Source organism: Poecilia reticulata, linkage group LG22 (assembly GCF_000633615.1).
Source record: "Poecilia reticulata strain Guanapo linkage group LG22, Guppy_female_1.0+MT, whole genome shotgun sequence".
Classification (NCBI taxonomy): Eukaryota; Metazoa; Chordata; class Actinopteri; order Cyprinodontiformes; family Poeciliidae; genus Poecilia; species Poecilia reticulata.
In genome coordinates, this window is record NC_024352.1 from 9,394,345 (window position 1) to 9,420,046 (window position 25,702).

Genomic DNA, 25,702 nt, shown 5'->3' on the forward strand with positions numbered 1-25,702 from the left:
CGCTTGTAAAGAAAGTGCTCAGTTTCTCCCTCGAATAATGGAGTCTATGTATTGTTTTGAACTGTATGAGATTGTGTCTAGCATTGACTGAGCAGTCTTGTATACTTTTCAAACACTCCTCCCATACTTCATCAGATAACTGCTGCGCTAACTCATCCTCCCATGCTTTCTTTATCCTGGTTGTGTCTACAGGTAAGCTATTAAAGATCTTATAGAAGTATGACACTGCCCCTTGATTGATAGGATCAAATTTATTTATTTCCTCCAGGGTTTCATGTTTCTTTAAAGTTCTAAAATCCACTACATTTTTCCTAACGCAGTCCCGAACCTGCAGATAACGGAAAAAAATTGACGGGAGAAGATGATATTCAGAACATAACTGCGCAAAAGATGCAAAAGTTCCACTAATATATAGGTCACCTATCACACCAATGCCCTTCCCTCTCCACAGCCGAAAGACGGCGTCGTTGAGACCTGGTGCAGCTCCCCACTTTTTAATAATCCACGCAGGGTCAGATCCTGCTGTTTGAAAAAAGGAGGCAGGAAAGGCAGAATAAAGCATTGGCTAGAGAAACTTGATGTAGCGAAGCTTTGCTGGCTTGTAACGTTCGGCTCAGCTTTCACTCCAGCTTCACCTGATATCTTCTCTTCAAATTCATACGCAAACTTCCTGTTTTTTTTCCTCTCTGCAATATTTTTAAATAATTCAATACTCGATGAAAACAAATGTAAACATTTTGCGTATTTATTAAAAATGAAAACTACAAAAGTATTCACACTTTTCACTGAGATCTCGTGGGAGGTAACGGCTGTATTCGTGGTGAAACTCTTCAGAAAAAAGCAGGAATGTGACAAAGAGCTGAACATGTCTGCTGGACTCTGAAGGGTTAAATGAAACATCTGCAATGCATTAAAACATGTTAAAGCGACATTCAGACAGAAATACTACTTCCTTTTTTATATTCTGCAAGTGAGTCAGGGGCGGGGTGCAGAAAGAGGAAGACCGAAGGGAAAATATAAGCGAAACGAAGCATTATTGACCGACTGTTCAGGAGCGTTTCTGTTAAAGAACAAGTGATTCTTTCCACCATCATGGCAGGCGTAAACAAACCCACTATGAGGAGGCAGCAGCTGAGAAAACCCTCAGGACTCGGTATAAAAAGAAAACGGTGAGTTCCACTCACTCAACCATAAGGCACCGCAGAAATCAACTTTATATTCTTACCTTAGGGCTAAGGAGAGTTTTTTAAATGTACATAAAATATTTGTTTGAGATTTACACATCTCTGCTGCTTTTCCTCAGATATAGCAGAACAATTCAAACACTGGGTTTGCCACAATAAAAGGCTAAAGATCTTAATCGATCAGGTGTCGCCGTGCATATTTTTTTGGTATACTTGGGGTGGGGGGGTTGTGTCGTGCTTTTTCATCATGATAATTAGTTTATTCTCTATAACTGTTCAGATCAGGTGGAGTGTAGTCCCTCAAGACACATAATACAGAGGTCATACAGTACAAACATCAGATTGGCTTAAAGGACATGTACAAACTATTCAATCCTTATGGAGATTAAAGATGGCGTTAGTCCCTATAGTCAAAACAAACACTCGATTAAGACAACTATAGCTGCTATTGGACATACATTTTGTTCAGTTTTTTTTCCCCCCACCATGTAACAGTTGCAAAAGAATAAAAAGGAAACTTGCCCCCCTCCCCAATTGTTCCAACATGATACAAAAAAATAAGCTAATAATTCAAGATAATCCCGATGGAACACAAGTCTTCACTGTTCAGATTGGGGGCGTCCGTCCTTCCAGTAGTTCCTGTACGCCTCCTGGAACATGTTCTTGCAGGAGATCCTGGCTTTCAGCTTGGAGCAGATGAGGAAGGAGCCGCCCATCTTCCTGTGGAGGGAGTAGGTCTCCTCCGGCGGCGGCGTCAGGCGCTCCCGCAGCATCAAGGGGATGAGCCTGTGGATGCGCTCCGTGGTGCTCTGCTCGCCGAAGTCGAACGGCTCCTGGGAGCTGAAGGCCTCGCCGAGGATCATCACGGCGTCCACGTGGGCGTTCTCCATCGACTGCGAGAGAGGAAGAGCGGAGGCTGAGTTAACGTTCGGGAGGGAACAACGTTGGATTGGTCTGACTGGTCGCTCCCTTTGAGCTGAGGCTTAATCGTACCCAGAGGTGTAAAACAATCCCCCCCCCCCCTACAAGAGGAACAGATGGGGCCCCCACACGACCCCCCAGGCCAAAATCAGACTTGTGAAGCTCATGAAGTAAAAGACGACTGGTGAGGAAACCAAAGATTCTCAGAGGAAGATAAAAGGTTTAATGAGGACGGAGAACTGGCTTAAAAAGGAATGAAAATAGGAAATGGTGTCTAGCAGCTGGTTTATGTGGTGCTAGCTGGTCACGTTTTGTGTCTTTTAGAATTCGACTCAGTTTCCACAAGACTAACGGACTGGTGCCAGACGAACTGCTACACTCTGCTGAAGGAACCTTCTGACTCACTCTGGCCCAGTTTCCAGAAACAAGTCATCTGATTAGTTTTTACTTTAGCCGGGAACATGAGCACAAACCTGGTGATTTAACAGCAGGAGCCACGATCGGAAACTTGGAAAACCTGCCGACAATTGGTTTGCGCAGCTGAGTTGTTTTATAAAGAGCGAGTCGAGTTTTCAGGTTCAATGTGGAGGAGTAAAAAAAAAAAAAAGTAAGTATCGAGATGGGATGTCAAAATTATTGCTGCTCCAACGCAGCTTTATAAGTTAAAAATAAACTAAAATACATTATTTTCATTAGTCAAATAAGCCTTTTATTTGGAGTCTTATCATTCATTTCTAAATATATAGGTCACACTGAATGAAAGTATTTCAAGCCATTACTTTCTTGTAACCTTGATGATTATGGTTTACAGATTATGAAAATCCCCAAATTCTGAAAATTAGAATATTACGTAAAATCAATTTAAACAAATTGCGTTCATTTCCATGGAGTTGCTGCCTGGTCAGACAGAGAGACCCGGTTAGAGGCTCAGGAAACCTTTGCAGGGGTTTTGAGTTAATTAGCTGATTAGGGTGCGACACCAGGAGTCTCCAAGATTTATCGATTTCACTACATCCCAATTCCCAATTTTTTTAAGACATAAAATTTTGGGTTTTCATTATTTGTAATATCTGTAATTATCTGTATATCATCAAAAGAAGAATCCTCTTTGTGTTTAGCCCCGAATAGCCAATGATGTGGTTTTAAGCAGTTTATGCAAAGACAGACATTTTTAAATAGCTCTAAACGAAAATGACTTTCATGGCCAACACTGAGGGATAGCAGACATAAAATTACCGATAATTCACCACCAACACTCTAGGAGTTAAATTTCTCGCATACAAATTCACTTCAAAATGCCTTGAAATCCCAAATAGACGCATAAGTACATGTTATTATGAGGTAATGCTTGGCTACAAGCTGTGACAGATGTGCTAAACATATGTTTTACAAATCATTTTTTGTAAAAGATGAAGAAGTTCTCCAAGTGCTATATAGATTGTTTCTCTAGCCAATAAAACGTATAGCTTCTATATAATGCAGTGAGCTTTTTTTTTTTTTTTGATATGTTTGGCTTCGGCCTGAAGGCTTCTGGAAACTATTAAACTGGAGGTCCTCTAAATGCACAGCCCTGATAATTAGAACCAGACGAAGAAGAAAAGCTCTTTGTCAGCCTGATAAATCACCAGAAACACAAATGACACGGCAACATCGCCACAAATACACATCGGGACCGAGAGGGAGGGAAAAAACGACAGCAAGATCCCCCAACTGAATTTCATATTGGGCCACTGATTACTATTACAATGAAACAATTGTTGTACTAAAGTAAATCTCAAAATTATTTGAAATCCAAATTTGAAATGCTTAAAAAAATAAACCCAAAATCCAGACAGCAGGAAGTTCAGCTGATTGTTGGTGAAAAACAACCAGAGCTTCTTAGAGCAGCTTCCTGCTTCTGATTGGACGTTCGAGACGCTGTAGCTTTTTTTTTTTTTGTCCTTGCAACAAAGAGACGTTTTGCAAAGCAACTTAATTAAAGCCTCTTATAGTTAAATAAGAGTTTCTCACCTTTGTCTCATATCCTGTGAGGAACTTCATGTCTCTGGATCGGAGCAGGACGCCTTCTCGGTTCTGATCCGCAGCTGCATTAATGATCTGAAGGCAAAAAATGACCCAAACATGAAGGTTGGATTAATGGAAATAAAAAAAAAAGTAAAAAAAAAAAAAAAGATTCTAGCTACACAACTTCCAACAAATTGGGATTTTATTATCAACCGACTCTGGAACTGCATCTAAAGAAATTCATATCATATATATATATATATAATTGCTTAAATTATTATTTCATTCTTCCTGTGGTAAAGTCATGAAACTCTACGGCTCCTCAAACAGACCCTGACTTCTGATTGGCTAACCTGAACAGCAGTAGAGCTGCGGACCAATCTCCTCGTCCGTAGCCGTGTTAGTCCCACCCACTCACATTACTGGGTGCAGATCAATTCACAGGACTACAAAATAATCAACAAATTGTGACATTTAATTCCAGATGAACAATTTACACATTTAATCATTCAGCTGCCGTATATTCCTGACTACAAGTTGGATTATCAATCAATCAATTGTATTTATAAAGCACCCTTCATACTAAAAGCAGCTCAAAGTGCTGCACAGATCGATAAAAACAAACATTTACACAGCTCACATGGAAAAACACACAACTGTATGGAAAATGCACAAGCTACTTGGAAATGATCCAATTCAGGAAATGCAGGTAAAAAGATGAACCTGCTCTGAAAGACAACTTTGTTTTGTCAAAAATGTGTCATCGTGACAAGGGGGTGAAGAAAAACCCATGAGTCTCTCCTGACTAGCCAAACCATGTAAAAAATACAGAAAGTACTTTGAAATAACCGATTTATTAAGGCAATTATTGAAGGTTTTCCTTTTCATTATTATTTTTAAAACCTGACTCTTATGGTGCCACTTTTGGCCCTCTACGATACACTGAACCCATTTCCTCGCTGTAAATGTTTTGCCATATAAATAAACTGAACCGAAAACGTTTCAACTTCCTGTTACAGATGCAACTGATGTGACTTTTTTAAACGTTATTCCAAGAAAACAGAAACACTTCCCCTGCATTCTGTTTTTACTACGAGTTTTTGACTGAACTGAATAAGTGACAAAGGATTTGTTTTTGTTTTGCGTCTTGAGCTGTGTGCTCCTTTAAGGCTAAGACGAGACCATCCACCTCCCACAGAAGGACGACTGTTTTTATTCTAGAGGATTCACATCCACACAAAGGGATGTGCTGTCCTCCTGATCAACACATAAAGCCAGAAGGAAATTTTAAACGCTCAGGGCTTTCCCAGCTGTGTGCCTGTGTACAGAAAATCTGTCTCACTATAACCATAAATATTGCATTTGCTCGCAAAGTGTAGCGCTTCTTTTTTTTTCTTTCGACAAAGAAGAAAGGACTAAATATGAACCTGGAGCCGCAAACATGGAGAAGTCTTTATTATTTATCAGGCAGTTCATGGACTACTAAGACACTCTCCTGCTAGTAAACAGTGAACAGTAAGCTTTAAACCCAAATATTATCAAATGATACAAATTCAGGTTTTCAGCACAAAGTGTTATAACACACAGTGCATTTTTGAAGATGTTATTTTACTGCAGGATAACAAACTCCTCTGGAACCAAATGTGGTTTTATTTTGTGAAAAAAATCATATTAATAAAGAAGTGCACAGAGGCCAGATTTGTTGTTTCTTTTTCATTTTTGCTTATTTGACCCACTGTACAGCAGCAGTGAAAAGTAAAAGTTTGATTCCCACACCTCTTACCTCGATGTACATGTCGGTGAATTTCTTGTCAAATCCTCTTGTAGCTCCAAAGTCCAACAGCGCGACCTGAAAACAGGGAAACGAGACGACCCGTCACTCACCGCCGAGACGGGAAGACGTCTTACACCAGCCACACTCGGGTTGACCAACCTTATGGATCTGTGGGTCGTAGAAGAAGTTGGACCAGTTTGGATCGGTCTGCATGAATCTGAACTCAAACAGCTCCCTGAGGCATAAAATCAGGATCTGCTGACCGATCTGGGGAGTGGAAACAAGCAGCTATTAGGAGTTATATTAATACTAATGCTACATATTGTATAATAACATCTGCTACTCATAAGGACAACATTAACCACATTGGGATTTTCCACGTAAAAGGTTCCACGATTAAACAGATTATAGCGATGAATCGTAAAGGATCGATTATGAAATAATCGTCAACTAATTTAGTAATTGATTAATTGTTAACTGGAGTATAGAGACAAATATCAGTAATTAAGACAAAAATTTACAAAAAAAAATACATACATTTTGGATTTAAGATAAAAGAAAAAAAAATCTTTGTCAATATTTTCTACCCAAAAAACTCTTAAAGCAGCATAGTTTTTAGCTTCAACTGGTTCAAATTCTGCAAAAAACAAATAAAAATAAATCTCATATTAAGCACATTTTTTCTATTCAGTTATTAGTTGATTAATCCAAAAAATAATCACCAGATGAGCAATACGCTGTGTTGATGTTAAGCACAAACAGCAAAGCTTTTCACATGTTGATGTTAGAAATGTTTTTATATCTGCAGATGCATCCTTTGCTACAAATAATGAAGCTTTTTTAAATAAGAAAATGACAATTTTATTGCCTACAATATTTTTATTTTATAAAATTAATTGAATTATTTGTTGATTTGTATTTCAATATATTTTGAATATTGTACGAAATAAGCTTACATGGTTAAATCAAAAATCTGTATAAAGTGTCAAATTTTTTAACGATCAATCGATTAATTGTCAGAATATTCGATTACTAAATTAATCGTTGGTTGCAGCCATGTTCTTCCACAGGTTTGGTGCTGCAGGAAGTCCTTGAAGGATTCTGTGGAAGACATGATGTGTCGCCATCTTTATTCTAAAATCCAGGTGTCATTTTGCGTTTACTGAGCATTTATAAAAGTATTTTGTGCTCCGTTTTAATGTGAAAGTAAAAAAGAAGAAAAAAGAAAATGAAAGTTTGCGGTTATGCTGTGAAAAGAAAAATGTGGGGAAATAAAAGTCAAAGGCCGTGTTTGTGGATCAAACCCGGTCTTCAACAAGGACCGACGCATCGATGCACCACCGGCGTCGACTCGGCCCGGCGTGCCCCGAATTCTCCGAGGCGTACCTCATTCCTGAGCTCCTGAGGAAGGTCTGTGGCCTTGTCCAGCGGGAAACCGGACACCAACGTCGTGGTGAGGACCCGCTCCCTGCTGAGCTCGTCGATCACATCGGGCACGTGGAAAAACGGGTGATCCTTCAGCAGCTGCCTGCCACGCAGAGAGAGGCGCGCAAGGTCAAATATAAGAGGACGCAAAGATTGGGCCGATTCCAACAAATGCTCTCGACTGTAAATGGTTTTAATCGGTGAGCTGTTTGTGGTCGAACCCAGAGCTGACAGTTGACCCAGCTGTAAGGCTGCACCAAACTCCCCAGGGAGGTTTCTCTCTGTCTGCAGAGAAATACCTCAGTGTTGACTCTCGTCTGCTGAGCAGCCGTCCTAATGTGAAACTTGCTCTGCTTTTGTCCAATAAAGACAGACCTCGGCATGTCAGGCTCAAGGCTATCAGTGGCATTTTTAAAATACTACTTTGTATTTTTTTTTTTTTTTACTTTGATGAAATTATCAGCCTTTTCCTCTGCTTAACTCCCAGCGTAAATCAACTCAAGCTCTTGGGAAATTAACCGTTTGTCACTGAACGCAGCATTCAGCTCTGCAGGCTGCAGCCAGGGATGCTGGAAAACATGAAGGGGAAAGAGAGAAGCGAAAGCCAGTTTCTACAGCGCAAGGCTTCAGGAGTTTCACTTTTCAACCCTGCAGATGTTCAGGTTAAGTTCAATAAAAGGGAAACAACAGAAACTACTCTGGCAGACAATTTCCGTTTCAAAACTACAAACTGTTTCAGATTCAGATGTCAAAGACGGACTGAAAGTCAGAGGCGACGTTTGAACTTTGACTTACTGTACCTGGAGGGATGTCAAGGTTTTACTATCAGAGCATATGAAGCTTTAAAAGAGCCAAAACTTTACACAAACTCAACATGACATGAAAAAATAAATGCTACCCAGTTAGCCACCCAGTTGATTATTTTTCTTATATGGGCTTTAAGATTTGCTATTGAGTTTCTAGTTACTCCAACATTAAGATGAATGAAAAACTTTGCTTATAAATGGGAATCTATTTTTCAGACCTAATATTTTTTTTCTTTTATCAAAAGTTATCTCTAAAACCCTTGCTTTAACTCATAATCAGTCTCACTACCTCACGTTTTTTTTTGTTGTAATTTAAGATAATTATAAATCAAGATTATAAACAGATTTAACTGATGATTTGCTCTTTTCTGCACAACAGATAAAAAATATCTCCCAGTTATTAAAATTCAAGCAAGTATAAAACACAAAATGTAATATGAGAAGCTGAATCAGAAATACTTTGACTGTCATTTAATTAACTTCTAAAAGATCAACATAAACATATAATAGCTTCCAGAAAAAAAAGAAAAAAAGCAAAGGACTTACTGAAACTTTCTGGCACAGTTTGCCTCCCTTATGTAATCACACTCCCAAGCTAGCTCACGACTCATGACCTCAATAAGATGTTCTGGAAACAAACCTGTGAATTTGAGGTGAAAAACGGGGATGGGGGGTGTTAAACATGGCAAGGTGTTCTCGGTTGGCACACAGGTATTATCAGGCGTGACCGCCTGCACACAATAGCAGCTGTTATCTTACAGGCGATAATAAAAAAACAAACCCTCCAACAATGTTACCTTCAGGCAGAGCGTTGCTTAAACTCAGTGCAGTCATGATGTTATTCACGTCGCTCTTTATGCTCTTGGCGATTCCCGGGTACTGGCGGAACATTTGGGCATCAGTTTGCAGAACGCGGACACGATGTGCTCGGATAATTCGCGCCTGCGTAAACACCGCGCTCACCTGAATCTTCATGGCCACCTCTCTGCCGTCCTTCAGCCTCCCGAAGTGAACCTGACCGATGGAAGCGGCCGCAAACGGCTTCTCTTCGAAGTACTCCAGGCTGTCCCTCCAGTTCGGGCCCAGATCGTTAGTGATGATTTTCTGGAGGTAGATGAGGAAAACAAAAAAAACGAAGCTGTATTGAAGAAACTGGAAGCTAAATATTTTTTTCTGTACTGGTAATTGAAATTATTGTACCATCATCTGTTTAGTGGGCATGAAGTCTGCGCTCTGTCGGACCCGCTCGAAAATCTTAGCCAGCTCAGGATTGATAAAGGCGTCGTCTGATGGAGAAAAACCAGAAAACAAACATAAGCAAGATAATCCCAGTCCTTGTGTAAGTTCGTTTGCTGCCTGATGCAATAAAAGTTTTAGCTAACAGGCTAACACCATTATTTTTATACCTCAAAAGATATAACCAAGTATTAGACGCAACTTTTGTCTTATTTGTTTGAAAAAAGCTACATTTAGGCAAAGCTAACGGAAACCTCACACAGCTACTAGCTAGATTTTTAGCTTCATTTACCTAACAGCTAAGGAAATGTAGCTTTTGCTACATTTAGCAAATATTTACATTTTCGTCACTGCTCTATGAACTCAGAAATGTATTTTGATATTAAGTGAGAATTTGCTGCACACAGTGGAAAAGACTGACCTCAAGCTAACAGAAACAGCTATTAGCTTTATGTCGCTACAGGCTTAAGCTAACTGTAGCTTCTATGAACTCTAAACTTATTTGGAAAGCAGTGCTGTTCAGCTGGGCAAAAGAAGAAAAGTTCACTCTTTCTTTGGTTAGAGGATAAATTTTGTTTTCTTTTCTAGTGACTGTAAAAAGCACCAACCGTCACTTTGTTTTGACAGCACAGGAGAGAGTGTGGACCACAAAAAGAACATTCTAGAGACATGAGGGTGCTATTACAGGGACCCTGTGGTATTTTGACCAAACCCAGACACACACATCTCATTAAGCTGTCAAGAAGAACATGCCTTCTATTTAGATTAGTTATCAATCAACATTTTTATTTTTTATTTTTTTATAACATAGAAGCCACGGATCAGAGTAAGTATGATCCGTTGCAGGTCTTTGAGCTGGAAATAGAGCAATCAGCAGATACAGTCCGTAGCCTCAGCAGTTCAAAGGTCGCATCACAGAATACTTTAAAATCCATAAAACAAGTCAAGGCAGTCTCCTGAAAAATGAAACGTGAGTTGACCAAAATGTACATTCGCAAATAAAAACATAAACAGAAGCTGCAGAAGTAGGAATATAATACAACCACATGCTTAACATAACCCCCCCTTTAAATCTTTCTTACTTAAATGGTTGTTTCCCAACTACAGCAAACGGAACAAGTTGAAACCTGATAGCGAGAAAATGGCCGTTTCAGAAAACGCCTTCAAAACAAACGCTGGCGACTGTCCATGCGGGATTTCGACCGGCTGCAGGAGGGGTTTATCTTTCAGAAAACAGGGGATTTATGTTACACACAACAAACGCTTCAGTCACTGAGCTCACATGACAAATACTTGACAGCGGCACGGGCAAAAAGCACGAGAGCTAAAACAGCAGCCTAATGTAAGCGTGCGGTGTGAACACAACCGACCTCGGAGTCGGCGTATGCCGCTGCCTGCAACGGCTAACAGCTCAGCTGGAATGGCGCTCTGTACGTTCAGCGGGTTATTTTCAGCGCTGCTGAAGGAATCCAGAATGTTGGTTTACCAAAGCTTTGTTTACACGCAGCCTCATAAGGATTCATATTGTGCAGCAGCTCAAGTAGCATCAATAAAGAAATCATTTTGAGTTTTGCAGGAAATGTAGCTTACAGAAAGGAAACTATTTTGCCTCACCTTGAATGCTGAGCATTTGGCCCATTTTCAAAGCCGCTCCTCGAACTTTGCAAAGTGTCCGAACAATTCTTTCAGCATTTGCCTCAGAGAGGAAGGGATTCGAGTCCAGGACGGCCTTTTTGTTCCCTTTGAAAAAGACATTTTAAAAAAATACAAAAATGAGCACATTTCAGAACACATCAGCTGTCTGATTGTCCCTGTATGGTGCTGCAAAGAACGTCCTGTTGTCGGGTTTTGTCGAGTGGCTCATTGACCCTCAGTAAAGCAGAGGTCAGACTCTGTTCTTTAAAGTCTTACGATAAATATTGACACCTGTTGAACTTTTCCACATTTTGGCACAAATTTTAGAGTATTTTATTTACATCGCATGTCAATAGCTGCCCCAATCTTGACAGAATGAAATAAAATTAAGTGCAGCCGACATGTAAACAGAGTCCACCTGTATATCACAGCTGTTCTGAAAAGATTCATTTAAGAACTTAAGTGAAAAGACATGGCCCCTACTGCACACAGTGGTGGCAGCAGTATGCTGTGGAGATGCTTTGCTTTTTGGTTCGTTAAGATTTTAAGCAGAACAACAGAAAATCCAGGAGCAGGATTCCCCACACGTCTATCGTCGACACAAACCGAAGTCCAATTCTCAACCCAGAGCTCGTCTCAGTGCTTATCTGGCCTGGTGCTGCTCACTGATAAGTCGACTCAAACTAAACTCCTGCTATGTCAGATCAGCAGCAGCTCCACCAGGCCGACTGAGCGACAAACTAAACATCACTTTACTTACTGTTACCTGGTTGTTTGAGCTTGAAACTCTTTTTAGCCATGTCCGCGATCGCTCCGATGCCGAGTCCGACCGCCAGACCTGCAGAGAGAAACCGCGAGGATCAAACAGAGGCGATGCTCGGCGAGAACGGAGGTCGAGATCAGCAGCCTGGAAGTCCGACAGGAGCGAGTTGGTCTTTGATGACGGAGGCGATAACGGGGTTTCTCAAACCGGAGGGGGTGAAACTGAGGCCAAGAGAAAACCAGAGGTGTTTTTTAAATTAGCCGGACTGCCGGCACGTCCCGGAAACTTTTCCCTCAGCTGCTGATAGCCTGAACTTCCATACTTGTGAGGGAGCGAGTCAGCAAAAAAAAAAAACTGCTGACGAGTTCACTCTCTACTGAATCTATAATGAAACTTTGTTCTGTTCACACCTCAATGAAACAAAACTAAACACTCTGGCTTTCTGGTAGCTGAGGTTTGAACTTTCATAACAAATTTACTCTTGATGATCTCCTGCAAACCAACCTGTTATTCTTTGCAGCTGCGGAGGAAGATTGCACAATCTACTTGCTTAATTTTTTTTCGCTAAGGATTATTACAGTGTTCTTTTTTTTTTAATTTATTTCTGAGTCACTAAACTTGTTTTGGGAAATGAAAACATGAAAAAAAAAGCACAAAAGGAGAGTGAATAATTTGCAGGGTCAAAGAAGAAAACGTGAAAACGGTGATTAACCGTCCTGCGCTGTGATACCCAGACAGAGAGCTGAGCTGCCCGGTGATCTCACACCGGCTGCACAGCACATTCTTGGGGACAAACGTGGCTCAAAGATACGGATGAAAGGCCGAGTCGGCGGTACGGTTTCACGCCCTGCCAGTCACCTTCGGTACCGACAAGATTCATAAAAGGTCAAGATTCATAAAAAAAATATGTAAAAAAAACAACTTAAAAATTAAAGCAATTTTTGATGGAAGAAGCAACAAATTTTAAAGATTTCTAAATGTTATTTTGGGGCATCTTCTATAAAAAAAAAATATTTTTAAGACCTAAATTTGAGGATTAGGATTTGGAGGTTGTTGGCCATCTTGATGGTCAAGTAATGCGATTTCAGTTTGGTCCGTCTTGGAGACGTTTAGTCAAATTTTCAAAATAATCCATAAACAATCACAATAGATAGCAGGAAGCCAGAGTGAAGTACTGCAAAGTTGCTCAGCTTTTTTCTTCTAATTTAACAATTTGGATTTGGCAGCATTTCTGGAAATGTTATTAAGGTAAATACCCATAATTTTCTAGGAAATACACACTGATTTTAAAAACAAAATTATTGGAAATCAGCCACAAATCTCTTGCATAAAAAGAATACATAAAAACACTTACTTCCAAAATTGACCAGCCTTCCTATCCGTGTGACCGGCACTTTCCTCTCCCGAGCGTTTTCACTCAGCTGAACAAAAAGAGGACAAAACTTAAAACAAAATAACTTTTTTTTACTTCTTGTATTCATCAGCTCTTCAATCCTTAAAACCCGGCATTATTTACTGTCTTTTAAAGACACAGTACCGCTTGTTTATACTGCTTCGCTTCGGTTTTCTTGACGCTTCTTGCTTTTTCAATGTCCTCCGCCGTCAGCCGCCCCACTGTGGAGTTGTCCTGGTTAAAGAGCCGCGTGTGTCCAGTGTACAGCTGACCCGACCAGCTCCTGCGGTACCTGGTGTGTCCAGCACCGGGTCTTCCGCCGCAGGCCCCGTGAGTGTTGCTCAGCCCTCCGGCCAAGCAGGAGCTGAGGTACGACCCCACGGTGGAGTATCTGAGGAATTGAGCCGGCGAGGCTCTGAGGACGCTGCAGTCCATCTGCTTGTTGAACGTCTGTCGAAGAAGAACAGGAGAGAGGAAGCTGCGGCACATGACTGCACTCAGGAACGCCGTCCACTCAGAAAATTAGACAATTAATGATGAAGGAAAGTGAGGTTGTGGTCCGGCGGTTCTTTAAGGACTTGTATAGCAGAATAGATAAAGTAGATGTTTAGCTAGCTATTGTTTGCTTTATTAACGTGACACTGACGATTTCCCTCCCCCAAATGTTGTTGCGCGCTGCTGGTCAGCTTGCTGAAACGAATCATCTATAAAGAGAAACGTAGCTGTCTCATAATTTTTTTAAATTTCAGGATTTAAAAATAAAATCTCTTTTTTTATATATATTCCAGATCCAATTTTGATCTATTTTTTTCCACTTGCTTTTTCTATTTTCTAGACTATAAATGGTAGAGGTGTGCCGATCGATCGGTCACCGATCATAATCGGCCGATTTTCGTGAAAAGGTGCGTGATCGGCGATCATTGGCTCTTGTTGCCTATACCGATCACCTGCATCTCATTTCGCAGCCTGCCTGTGCAGCTGGTCTCCTCTTTMCTTCACTCTGCGCAAACGCGCAGCAACAAATCTTAACGCACTGAGTGAATGGGGAAGATTGCGTGTTGCGGCGGAAAATTGAAGCACGTCAAAATGCATCAACACAAGAAGCTAATACGACATAAAATCAATGCCATTCTTGACGGAGTTTGGCTACATCGAGGCTCACTGCAGCAAAAAAGACATATGGAGGATCAGATAGCAGGTAAAGCAGCGCACAGCTACAAACACTCACCCGGATTAGCATGACGGTCAGAAAGCTAAACAAATAACCCGCAAAATTATTTAAGTCTTCGAGGTGCAATGAAAGACGCTGGTTCTGCTCTCACTGTTGAACCGCTGCTACGCGCTACAGACAGAGCGCTACTTCTGCTCCACCTGGTAGTGACTCTCACACCGAACCTCTGCTTAAAGCTGCAGCATCTAATCTAAAAAAAATACATTTTACATACGTATTAAAACTTTTGCTGTCCTAACATGAGACAGATAATCTCTAAAAACATAATCGATCTCCTCCCTGCTCTGCATAATTACTCCGCTCAGTCAGAAACAGTCAATCAGAACTAGCAGTAATCMGCTAGCCGCCATGCTATCACGAAGTTTTCATTCAGTAACTCTGGATTGTTTATTGTAATGGAACCTGTATTTGCCTTTGAATGTTAAGTTTTATACTTGAATTTTTTTTGGCAATGTTGAGAGGTTTAATTTTGGCTCTTTGTATTATTTAGCCTCTTCAGAGCCTTCATATGTTTTCAGTCTGTTAAAGATAGTTTTACTGATAGCAGTACAATTTGCAGAATGCCTGTTTTGTTTAGTTTTCTTCTTGGAAAATGTTATTAAAAACAAGTTTTTGTCTAAATTAAGGTGAATTCATGGTTCCTTTTTCCACATAATGTAACCGGTAGTGTTTATGATATTAAAAAAAATTATTATGTGATCGTATCGGTGATCGGCCCTCATGGGTGATCGGTATCGGTATTGGCAAGAAAAAACCTGATTGGCACATCTCTAATAAATGGTTTTTATTTCAATCATCCCTTCTGTGAGTTGTACAACGGAGCACTGAGGTTGAGATTTTTTGCTTAATTATGAGAATACAATCGTAATATTCGCAAAATAAACACACATTTTTACCAGAACATCCTAGAAAAATTCATTTTAATGAGGGAAAAAAAGCTTTTAGTTGCTCAATCATCTCAAAGTCCTGCTGATGATAATTTGATACTTATGTGTTAAAATAATTATCTGCTATCTGTAAAACTGATACCAAAGTATAACTTCACAGGATGCTCAGCATTCTTCATTTCATTTACTTGTTGGAGTTCTCATGAAATTACAACTTCATTCATTACTACTTTATTCTTGTAATCAAGAAAAAAAAAGCATGACACTAATGTTCCACCGTACAGTTGACCTGAATTGAAAATCTACATAAATAGAAAATGTAAAACACGCCAGTCAAACAATCAGTCATAACTATGGAAATATTGGTGGGAAAAAAAATATCCAGATTTCCCAAAAATGTAATCTTCAAAAAAAAAAAAAAAAGAAAAAAAAAAGATATTTGTTTCATTTAAAGTCTAGGTATTAAAATTGAAACAGTAAAAAACAAAAACGCAGTTATCTATGGAATAGACAGATAACTTTAATACTCACTATGTTATTTCAACATCAGTAGGAATTGCTGTTGCTTTTTTGTTAGAAAAAAAACCAATCAGATCATCTTCTGCTTTTTTTTAGTTACAAGTGTCAGAAACTGTGATATTTTTACTCAAGGTCATCGAGACATAAGCATCTCATAGCAACCGAAACGAAACTGAAGTGTTTGTTTGGGCACATACCGCCCACTGCAGCGCGAACCACGTGAAGCTGTTCAGGCAAACCTGAGGTGGACATGAAGACTGACGAATGGAAACAAAACAAGATACAAAATGTCTGTAACAAAGGCTTCTGAGAAGAGACGTTTACAAAAAACCCCCCAAAAAACTAAAGTTCACTGCAGACCAGTGGTTAGTGCTGCTGGGTTCAAATCTCAACCATTTGCATCTCGTTGTGTATGTCTGGGTTTTCTCCAGGCAAGCGTTGGGTTAGGTTAACTGGAAATTAACTGGAAATTCTTAATTATAAGTGTGTGCGTGTGTGTGTGTGTGTGTGTGTGTGTGCTTGTGAATGGTTGGATGTTGGTCTTGTGACAAACCAGTGACCTGTCCAGTGAAGGGAGTTAAAATTTAACACTTTAGGAATCCAGGGTTCATATGTGTAAAAATTAAACTACCAAACAAAAAGCGTGTTGTTTTTACAGTAAAACCCGGTGGAGGTGTCATCATGCTGTGGGGTTGCTCTGGTCTCTCTGGTACTAAAATGAAGTAATTATGATATATCAGGAAAAACTCGCCTTTTTGTCTTTTTCTTTTTTGTTTGGTTAGATAATAACATCATCCATGCATTTCAATTTATCTTTATTTATGGCCAAATAAAAAATAGGTTTTGAGTCATCAAAAAAGCACGTCATTGAATGCTTTAGAGATAAAAATAAATTAATTAAAAAAACCCTGGACATTCTAGGTACAAAAATACAACTCTAGCAAAACTGAAATCAAAATCAGCTTTTGAAGCCCTGGGGGAAACGCAGTGGGGTCGACACAATGAATTTCCAACCTGGGCCCCCATCAGGTTTGCAAAGTATAGCAAATACAAAAGCTACTACACAGAATAAGAGACAATGGTAGCTGTTCAACGTCAGCTAAGGCAAAGCACCGTCTCTGCAGGCTTACATGCAGCTGCATGTGAAATATAAACATGAAGCACGCTTGAAGAAAATCCATAACAGTTATTCAAAGTTACAATGCAAGACGCACCAATCAGGTTTCTCCTAACGAGTTTTTGTTATCATCAAGGTCAGACTCCGACACACAGAAGCAAAAAACCCGAGCTGCAGGTTTTGGATGGAGTAGTTTTGGAGCAAACAGAAAATGAAGAGGTAGGGACGCACCAATCCACTTTTTTAAACTTCTGATACCGATATCTGAGATCTAGTATCGACCGATACCAATCCAATACAGAAAAACGGCACAAAATCATCTTAAAACAATTTCTTCTTTTATAGACAGACACATTTATCTGATAGCTCTGCACTGTGATACACCAAAAACTTCACAAGCTTCGTCAAACATGTTAAAACTCAACTTTAATTTGTTCAGTCGGTGTAAAATCAATACTAAAGAAACTGACAAAAACAAAAGGTTGACCAACTTTGCCAAACATGTAAAAACATAAACTGTGAATTCTTTCAAATGGTTCAGAAAGTCCATCAAACATAATGCAAAATAAATAATAAAAACACTCAGAAAACAACGGATAGAATTAAACCGAACGGATCAGGCACAATGCCACCAATATCGAAACCGATACGGATATTAATATCGGATCGGTGCATCTCTAACAATAGCATTCTTGTGCATAAATCAATGCACATGTCAGCCTTTTACATATATTCGTGTATATTGTTTTACTCAGAGAACGGCACCAAAGTGCATCCTGTGGAGAAATGCATTCATGGAAGAAACATGACCCCACTCTGCAGCTGCATCCTGGGACAAATTACAGCTCACTGCCCACCTCTGGTGATCTGATGGTGGGATGGATGCTTACCAGCCTGTGGTTGTTGGGGCTGCTCAGGCTGCCTCTGCTAGCTGCCTGCTTTATCCAGCTCAGACCCCTCAAAACCACTGCGTCCCCTGTCATGATGTTACCCTACAGTGACCTGCACAGAAAAAAACACAAACAAAAATCTAAAGAGAAGGTTTGGTGAGCAAGCCCATCAGTGTGTTTGTTTTTAAGCAGCCATTCTGTAAATACACCACAACCAACCACCAATACCACGCTTTAGCTAAACAATGTAAACACAAGCAGGAATAAAAGAGGAAGGTTTAAAACAGCAACAACAAAAAAAAAACATGCTTTTGTGTAAGCTCAAAAAGAAAACCAGACATGATAGAGATGGAGAATATGGATTTCAGAGCTGACTGGGCAAACAAAAGAGCCACAACTTCCACTCACCACCAGAAGCTTTTCTCAACACGTCGTCTCAGCTCAGAGCGCATGCAGAGCAGCGAGCATTGTGCAACGGCAGTGGCACAACACAAGCCCCTCTCTCACCTTGGTTTGACTTGACAATTCCTTACAGGAAAAAAACTAAACAAAAACAAAAAAAAAACTCCTGCGAGACAAGGCGGCGGGGCGACACGCTGCGGGACATGCAAATGGACACACACCATCCAGCGAGGCAAAGTTCAGCGACCTCGACTATCAACAAACCGCTACCCTGGGCGCACAATCTGTCAGTCGCTGCGTGTTCCCGCTGACGTGTCCGCTCAGGGCGGGTCGMGAGCTGCTGCACGCACGAGGCGTCCACTAGCTTCCCGCCCATTCCATTTTTTTTTTTACGTATCACGTGACTACTGGAGTCTTACGTTTCTTTACGTGAACAAAAACAGAATATAGCAAAGTGTAGCTCTAGAAGACAAATAAATGGCTAACATAAGACAATAAAAACACAACCGAGTAAAGATATGTATTTATGTCACCAAATGTATAGATTTCACATCAGAGCTGAAGAAAACAAAGATACTTCCAACATTTTTTTTTTCGTAATTTGGCCAGTGATATTACAAAAAGTACTTCTAAAAATGGCAGACCAGCAGTTTTTTGTTCCTTTGATGCCAAAAATGTGTGTGCGTCTACCGTGGGTATGTAATTGTGATAGTAGTTTTGTTTATTATAGTTTAGTTCATGACATTTTTTAAGCTTATACTTAGGTTTTATTTAATCCCAATGATCAATGTTTGGTAGGTATTGCCTTGACTATTTCATTAGTATATTGGGATTCCTACATATTATATTACATAGTGGTATTTTGAGTTGAACGGAGCTGTGTTGAACAGCACAAAGAATCAAACAAAAATGTTTCCAGCTGCATAAACATGAATAGATTCCTTTGAACTTCACCATAAGTATTGGCAAAGTAAAGCTAAAAAATTTAAAGCATGAGTCTTCATTTAGAATTGCTGTATATCAGCATACCGCATTACAATACAAAGGGCTAGGGGTTAAGTTTGCAAATTACTTTCCATAAGCATGCTTCATACTTTTTGTCAGAGTTGCATTAAAATTTCACATATTTGAGCCAGAGTTTGATTCGGATAACTCCCCAGCCGTGATGGATATACTGTGGAAGCAAATATTAACAATAAAACTGATCAAAATCTGTTTGTGAGGTTCAAATTTTTCCATCTAATTGGTTTACATGTGTATTCCCCACTTGTAAAATATCTAAAATGTTCTGCTTGCAACACCTTAAAGAGTTACTTGATGTTCCAGTACAGTTGTATGAAATCAAACATCCTTAGCTGACCTGAGTAACTGATCTCATTCTGACTATTTACCTCTTGTGTTGACTAGAATGATGTTAATGTATAGACTGTAATAAATATGTATTAATGGTGGGGTTAAGCGGAAAGATTGGGCTTGTGGTTGGTGATGGATCAGTTCTGCCAGAAATATTACTGAGACTTTAAAATCATATCTTAATGCAACATATTCACCAGAAATTACTCATTTTTGATGTTTATAAAATCTGTTCATTCCTGGTTTTTTTTCAAAAGTCACTTCCATTTGTTTTTATTGTTGACAAAATTGGCTGAAATCCATGCAGTGTTTTTATCTAAACAAGTAAATAAAAATGGACAAATTAAAATAAACAATGGGAGGAAACATCTGATTTTGATTAAAGTATGATTTACAACAAATAATAAATAAAAAAAGCCAGCAGTACTATGGTGTTCCACAGGTGTAAAACTTTGTGTAAAATTTATTTGTTTTAAAAGTAAACATAAAAGTTTGTGCACTTCAGTTTAGGAGATTATTTCTTGGTCCGCACCGTCTGTCGAGAATGTGTGCCAGCAAGTTTTTAGACTAATTCTGTTTGTAGGTTTGAATTTTTTGGAGTTTATTAAAACTGATTGGTTTGCCAAACTCCTACGAAAAGTCCTCAACACTTTAGTAGGGTTGATGTCAGAGTCTTGGTAAAGACATCCCAGAAGAATGGGTTATCCACTCTATCTTGACCAAGAATCTTCATCTCAATAGTGACTTCCTGATTAACTAAAGGTTTAGTAAATAAATTAGATAAAAGTAGAAAACCACTCTTGTTCCAACAGGTTGTTATCACAACAAATAAAGCTTCTCACAGGAACAAGACATCAAACATCAAGTGGACATCAGTTGTTTATCAGAATTAAATTGATTTGATCACTAGCTGTCCTGTTTACAGCCTGTTTCAATTAGTGTTCAGAATCATGACACATTATTTGCTCAGCACCTTTTGAAACAACAGGAAATTCAACAGGAAATTCAAAGTGAGTCGGTTGTTTGACTCTTATAGTGGTTTATATGAAGATCAGCATTATGGACCAGGTACAACTGTTTAATATGTCCTGCCTAACTAGCCTTGCAGTTAGTTATATACCCCAGATTTTTGGTCAGTTCAACACATTTCTCTATTAGTTGGATAAAGTGGATTTGAATAAAGTCCATTGCAGTGGGTCAGTCTACTACAGATAGGGTCAAGAAGCAGCCTCGTCAGACTGCACGTCAGCATCCACTTAATCTCATCAGACGCTCTAAACGTAAACACAAACGCAGCAGAAATTACTGGGATCATCAGCAGACCAATATACTGATTTCATGTCGTCAACCCAGTTCACCCAAAAGATTGTAGCTTATAAGTGACATTTAAGAAGAACAGAATGTTAAAATTGTTAGATTTTAATTACTTTGAGCTTGTTGGTAGGACATTAATTCATCCTTGTCAATTCCTTAATATTTTTACTCCATTCACAATGGCTGACTGATTGGCCTTCAGTCCTTAGGTTATGACAGTTTATTAGAGATCTGTCACACATGGCATGTAAGACCTTCAGGTCAAGTCGCCCTTCACAGATTCATACATAATTATTTTGAATGCTCCAGTCGGCTACCTGGTTTGTTTATAGGTGATCCTTCCTACTTCCAGCTGCACCTTGCTAAACCACATTCTGGTTGCATTTTAGCATCGCGTTTTAGAGGTACTAATCTGTGTTGGGTTAAACTTGTCCACCTGCAGTTCTGTTTTTAAGCAAAATACACAAAGGAGGTCCGAAAAATGTTGCGCAAATGAAATCCTACACCAAGCAAGAAAAGGAAAACATTTTATTTTCAAAACTCGACACTGTTTCTCTCCAATCACAGCTATGAAAGGCATTTAAATTCAAACTACCGACAACTAATGACATTGGAACCAATCTTAAATGTTGCATACCTTTGGTACTGATGTAAATTTCTTTAAATTAGATATAACAATTTTTCTAACAGTGAGCTCTGGTTGCTTTACCTTAGCGTCCTTCACCCAGTTTGTCAGTTTCTGCTGTTTTCAGTTGTTGGGCTATAAAATACAGAATGCTTTGGAAGTATCCCCTCCAGTTCTGTAAATAAAATGTCACTCCCTCACTGCAATAAATTTGCAAGAAAAATAACAAGTTTGAAGAATTATTAACAGAAAATGTTAGTATTTAAATTAATGAGACAATTCAGTAGGTTGTTTTTCTTACAAAGAAAACTGTTAAACTGTTAAAAATCCCTCAACAGTCGTGATTTTAAAAGCTTTTAATCACATGGTGATGTACAGAATCTTATGTGAAAATATTCGGGACATTTCTGGATTACTGACGTAGCCGTCAGGGTCGGATGGCAGACTTGAGCTTGGGGAAGAGCCGCAGGGCATTCTGGGTCGTCACCTCCATCACCGTCTCCAGCGACACGCCTTTGACCTTACTGATGTACTCGGCAGAGACGCAGATGTTTCGGGGCTCATTTCTTACCTGTCAACATGAAGCGTTATAATTATGCTAAGCTAAGGAACAGTTTTAAGGAAAAAAAACATTGAGGATTTAGAGTTGGCTGTAGCACGGATGCGTGTGGGTCAGTTCCTGTCCTTTACCTGCTTCTCTGGGCCCAAAGAAGGCGAATCGGTTTCCAAACAGATGTTCTCCAGAGGCAGCTGTTTTACGAGTTTCTGCTTCTTGGTGGGAAATGCAGCAAATATTCCAGTGTAAACATAATTTCTGTTGAAGATCGTGTAAAATATGAGCTCATCATCTGTACCTGCTCGCTGCGTATTATGGATGGGGGGATAGAGAAGAAATATCCAGCCTTCACTCCCTCCATTGCAACAGAAGGCTTCCCATCAAAAGCGTGAAGAAGGGCTTTTTCGACACCTAGTGGCAAAGTAGAGGAACTACAGCTGCCTCATCAAACTAGTAAACACTTCGTCCACACAACCAGTTATCTGCTCACCTTGCTCCTTCAGGAGGTGGATGGTGGGTCGTCCTGCAGACCTTGAATGAACATTTCTAAAAAATATAAAAAAACATCATTTTTTAAAATTAGGGCTGAAATGATTGATCGCAATGAATCAGTTATTGAAATAATTGTCAACTAATTTAGTAATCAATTAATCGTTAACTAGACTACATATTGATGTTAGAAGTCATTTTTTACATACTAAAGAAATCATGTTATTGCATTTTTTTGCAATAAAAATGTTTTTCTTTATCATTTATTTATTTGCATCTTTCGATGTATTTCTAATATTGTATAAAAAATGCCTTAAGTGAAATTTCTGCAGAATTTGCCTATTTTATTTATTTTCATATATGAAAATAAATGCACATATGTGTTATAAGTTTGCTCTTATAACGCAAACTGTCTCCACAAGGGGAAAACTCACAGAGGGAGATCCAGCTCCTTGGCAACCTGTGCTTGACGGATGAGAACCAGCTTTTGAGTCTCCTTATCAGACTCGCCGTTGACGAACCTGGGAGTAAAATCCAAGCCAACCTGTGAAGAAACAAATAATGGAAAATCCAGTTTGCATCGCATCAGAGACGCCTCACCAACACAACACAGTGATATTTGAGAGCTTTGCTATTTGCTATGTCTGTGAGTGATTTGGAGATGCTTTTAGTCTGTAGGTTTAATCCAGGGATTTGCAATCTTCACAATCCAAAGAGACATTTTTGTCCGTCTAACAACTGGAACTGACTTCAGGTCTCCGAACACAACAATGACTGAATACTCATGTGAATCTTTACCTCTCCAACTGCGACAAGCCGGTCTTTGTATTTCTCTATGATGGGTAGAGCTGCATCAAGGTCCTGTAATCCAAACGCTCTTTAATCCAACAGCAGAGCTACTAATGCGTATTTAAATTCAGATGTTGCTTTGTAACCTGAAGAGACGCACTCCTCTGTTGCTCTGGGGAAGCTTCCTGAACAGGATGGACTCCCAAACAGGGGAAAATAAAACCCGGAAATCTAAGGAAAAAAAGGGGGAAAAAACTACAATTAGCAACATAGTAAACTTTTTTTTTCTAATTTCCACTGTATTCAGATGATTATTTTTTTTTTACCTCTCAGAAAACTCAATGATTTTGGTGAATTCCCCAGCATGTTCAGCCACAGCCAAAAGTGCCAGCAAGCCAGCCTGGGTAATAAAACTACATTAATTCACAGTAGTTTGCTTTTCATACCTCTTCTCCTTCTTTTCATAATTTGTCAAAATACAACTCAGCCTGTCATAACAAGCAGCCAATAAGCAATAATTGGACAATGAATTAAAATGAACTCAATAATTTCCATTTGCATGATTTATCTTTTTCTCTTTTCTCTCTCTGAATGACCAAAGGTTTCCAGTCTTCATTGGTCTCAACTAGCCCCCATTTTTGAAGAACAATTTTGTATACAGAGACTTCCTAGTTCATTTTGTTTGTTGTTTTATTTATTTTGTATATTTAAAATGTCTTCCAGTTCCAGTGCTAAATGTTCATTAGATTTGAAAGTTTACTGAACTTTGAGAATTTGTTCTTGCATTATTATGCCGTTACCATTATATTACTCGAAAACGGTCTCAAAACAACAATATTATCGTTTATCGCAATACCTCGTAGGACAATTTATTGTCAAGGAAAAACCTTTTATGGTGAGAGGTACAAATACAACCACACTATTTATATATATTTTATGTAATACACCAACACAAAGTTTTGAAGAAAGAGTAAAAGAATACAGTGCTCTCAACCATTTCTGCAACTATAAATCTGGTACCCCTAAATAAAATCTAGTCTGACTGTATAAAATATCTTCTACAATGTTGTCTAGACAATTAGCTTTAGCTAAAATAACGCAGAGCCTTCCTAACAGGAGCAGCTAGACTTTATGACCATCATTGCTAATAATAAACTCAAGCGTCGGTTGTAATTTGAACAGTTTTTCTCATTTCAGAAATAAGAATCCAGCTGATATTTGCAGCCTTTTGTTAAAATTGTTTTGTAAATAGTCTGTTGCTGTTTCATATGCACAAATAGTCCCATACTGTACATTTAAAGAAATACTTTGACTTTATTCATCACATAAAATCCTGTTTAAAATGCTCGTTTTTATTTGTCGCATGAGAAAACGTGGATAAAGTTGAAGCATTTTAGCTCTGAAAACTCACCTTCTTTGAATTCTCAATCACCTCTTCCACGTCCTGTCGAGAAGAAACAGTTAAAACTTCATTTAATTGTTTCAAAGGATTAAAAAACAAGAATTTGGTTCGTACCTTGTCAAAATCCCCAGCAGAGATATGACAGTGGCAATCAATGTAGCCATGCATGTGGGATTTTTTTTTTTTTGTCTACAGCTCTCAAAACCAAAACATTCCCTACTTCCTGCATGAAATGCAGTCTGCGCATGCGTGCAACCTTGACCGCTCAAAATCTAACCCCGCTTATCCCCGGAGGGCGGTGTTCTCTCGTGCTCGTTAGTTGCATAGTAGCGGCAAGTTCCTTTTTTAAAATCAAACGCATCCCAGTAGTTTGAGGAAGAAGTGTTTTTATTTTAACCGTAGTTTCTAAGTACTTAGAGCATCATGTGATAGTTCCCCGTGGTTTCCCAGCTTTACATTGCCGTCCAACCTGCCCGACCGGTTCATTTTGCTAGACCTCGCTGTAAAATGGGAGCTTTAACGGTGGCTTGTCTCCTGGTTTGGACCCTGACCATTGACTTCACCAGGGCCAAATACGAACCGACCTGGGAGTCCATCGACTCCAGACCCCTGCCAGAGTGGTTCGACCAGGCTAAGTTCGGCATCTTCATACACTGGGGGGTGTTTTCTGTGCCGAGCTTCGGCAGCGAGTGGTTCTGGTGAGCTATTCCTCTTGCTCAAGCACAATTTTGACTTTACAGAGAGCCAGGAAGTTCTGTTGATGTTGGTACTTAGGATGAGCATGAATAGGTGTGACTGCATGGGCGTAGAAGAGACCCTCAGGGTGTGGTGCCTGGCCCATTGGAGATGACGCCTGAAATTATAAATCAGTGAAAATGGCTATCTTCTAGAGCAGTGTTTTTCAACCATTTTTGAGTCAAGGTACACTGTTTTAATTGAAAAAATCCCAAGGCACGCCACCAACTAAAAATGGAAATAAAGATACTC

The 25,702-nt window shown here is 39.4% G+C and overlaps 3 protein-coding genes across 6 annotated transcripts in view; 1 reads left to right on the plus strand and 2 right to left on the minus strand.

Annotated features, from left to right (window-relative positions):
- Positions 1-729: 729 nt before the first annotated feature.
- Positions 730-18,531, minus strand: coq8ab (coenzyme Q8A, genome duplicate b). 2 transcript variants are annotated; one of them, XM_008399026.2, is made up of 15 exons: positions 18,293-18,531; positions 17,786-17,897; positions 13,286-13,591; positions 13,103-13,169; positions 11,752-11,823; positions 10,965-11,090; positions 9,315-9,400; positions 9,078-9,218; positions 8,912-8,993; positions 8,661-8,754; positions 7,270-7,411; positions 6,043-6,150; positions 5,893-5,958; positions 4,116-4,202; positions 730-2,077 (listed from the first exon to the last, which is right to left on the minus strand). In XM_008399026.2, the coding sequence occupies exons 2-15, from the start codon at positions 17,876-17,878 to the stop codon at positions 1,784-1,786; spliced, it is 1,764 nt and encodes a 587-aa protein (XP_008397248.1). In that variant the 5' UTR covers positions 17,879-17,897; positions 18,293-18,531; the 3' UTR covers positions 730-1,783. The 2 variants fall into 2 exon arrangements, with proteins under 2 accessions (XP_008397248.1, XP_008397247.1); XM_008399025.2 differs by having other exon boundaries at positions 18,194-18,531.
- Positions 18,532-21,368: 2,837 nt separating this feature from the next.
- LOC103458333 (putative deoxyribonuclease TATDN3) lies at positions 21,369-24,945 on the minus strand. 3 transcript variants are annotated; one of them, XM_008399021.2, is made up of 10 exons: positions 24,830-24,945; positions 24,725-24,757; positions 23,640-23,713; positions 23,460-23,544; positions 23,323-23,385; positions 22,959-23,068; positions 22,526-22,581; positions 22,334-22,446; positions 22,170-22,247; positions 21,369-22,050 (listed from the first exon to the last, which is right to left on the minus strand). In XM_008399021.2, exons 1-10 carry the CDS (start codon positions 24,881-24,883, stop codon positions 21,907-21,909), a joined length of 810 nt encoding a protein of 269 aa, XP_008397243.1. In that variant the 5' UTR covers positions 24,884-24,945; the 3' UTR covers positions 21,369-21,906. The 3 variants fall into 3 exon arrangements, with proteins under 3 accessions (XP_008397243.1, XP_008397242.1, XP_008397244.1); XM_008399020.2 differs by having other exon boundaries at positions 22,170-22,250; XM_008399022.2 differs by having other exon boundaries at positions 22,170-22,250; positions 23,474-23,544; positions 24,830-24,888.
- Positions 24,946-25,056: 111 nt separating this feature from the next.
- Positions 25,057-25,702, plus strand: part of fuca2 (alpha-L-fucosidase 2) — a 10,542-nt gene continuing 9,896 nt past the window's right edge. Inside the window, exon 1 of the mRNA XM_008399024.2 lies at positions 25,057-25,413. Coding sequence (XP_008397246.1) covers positions 25,223-25,413 — 191 coding nt within the window. The 5' untranslated portion in view covers positions 25,057-25,222. The remainder of the gene's footprint in view (positions 25,414-25,702) is intronic.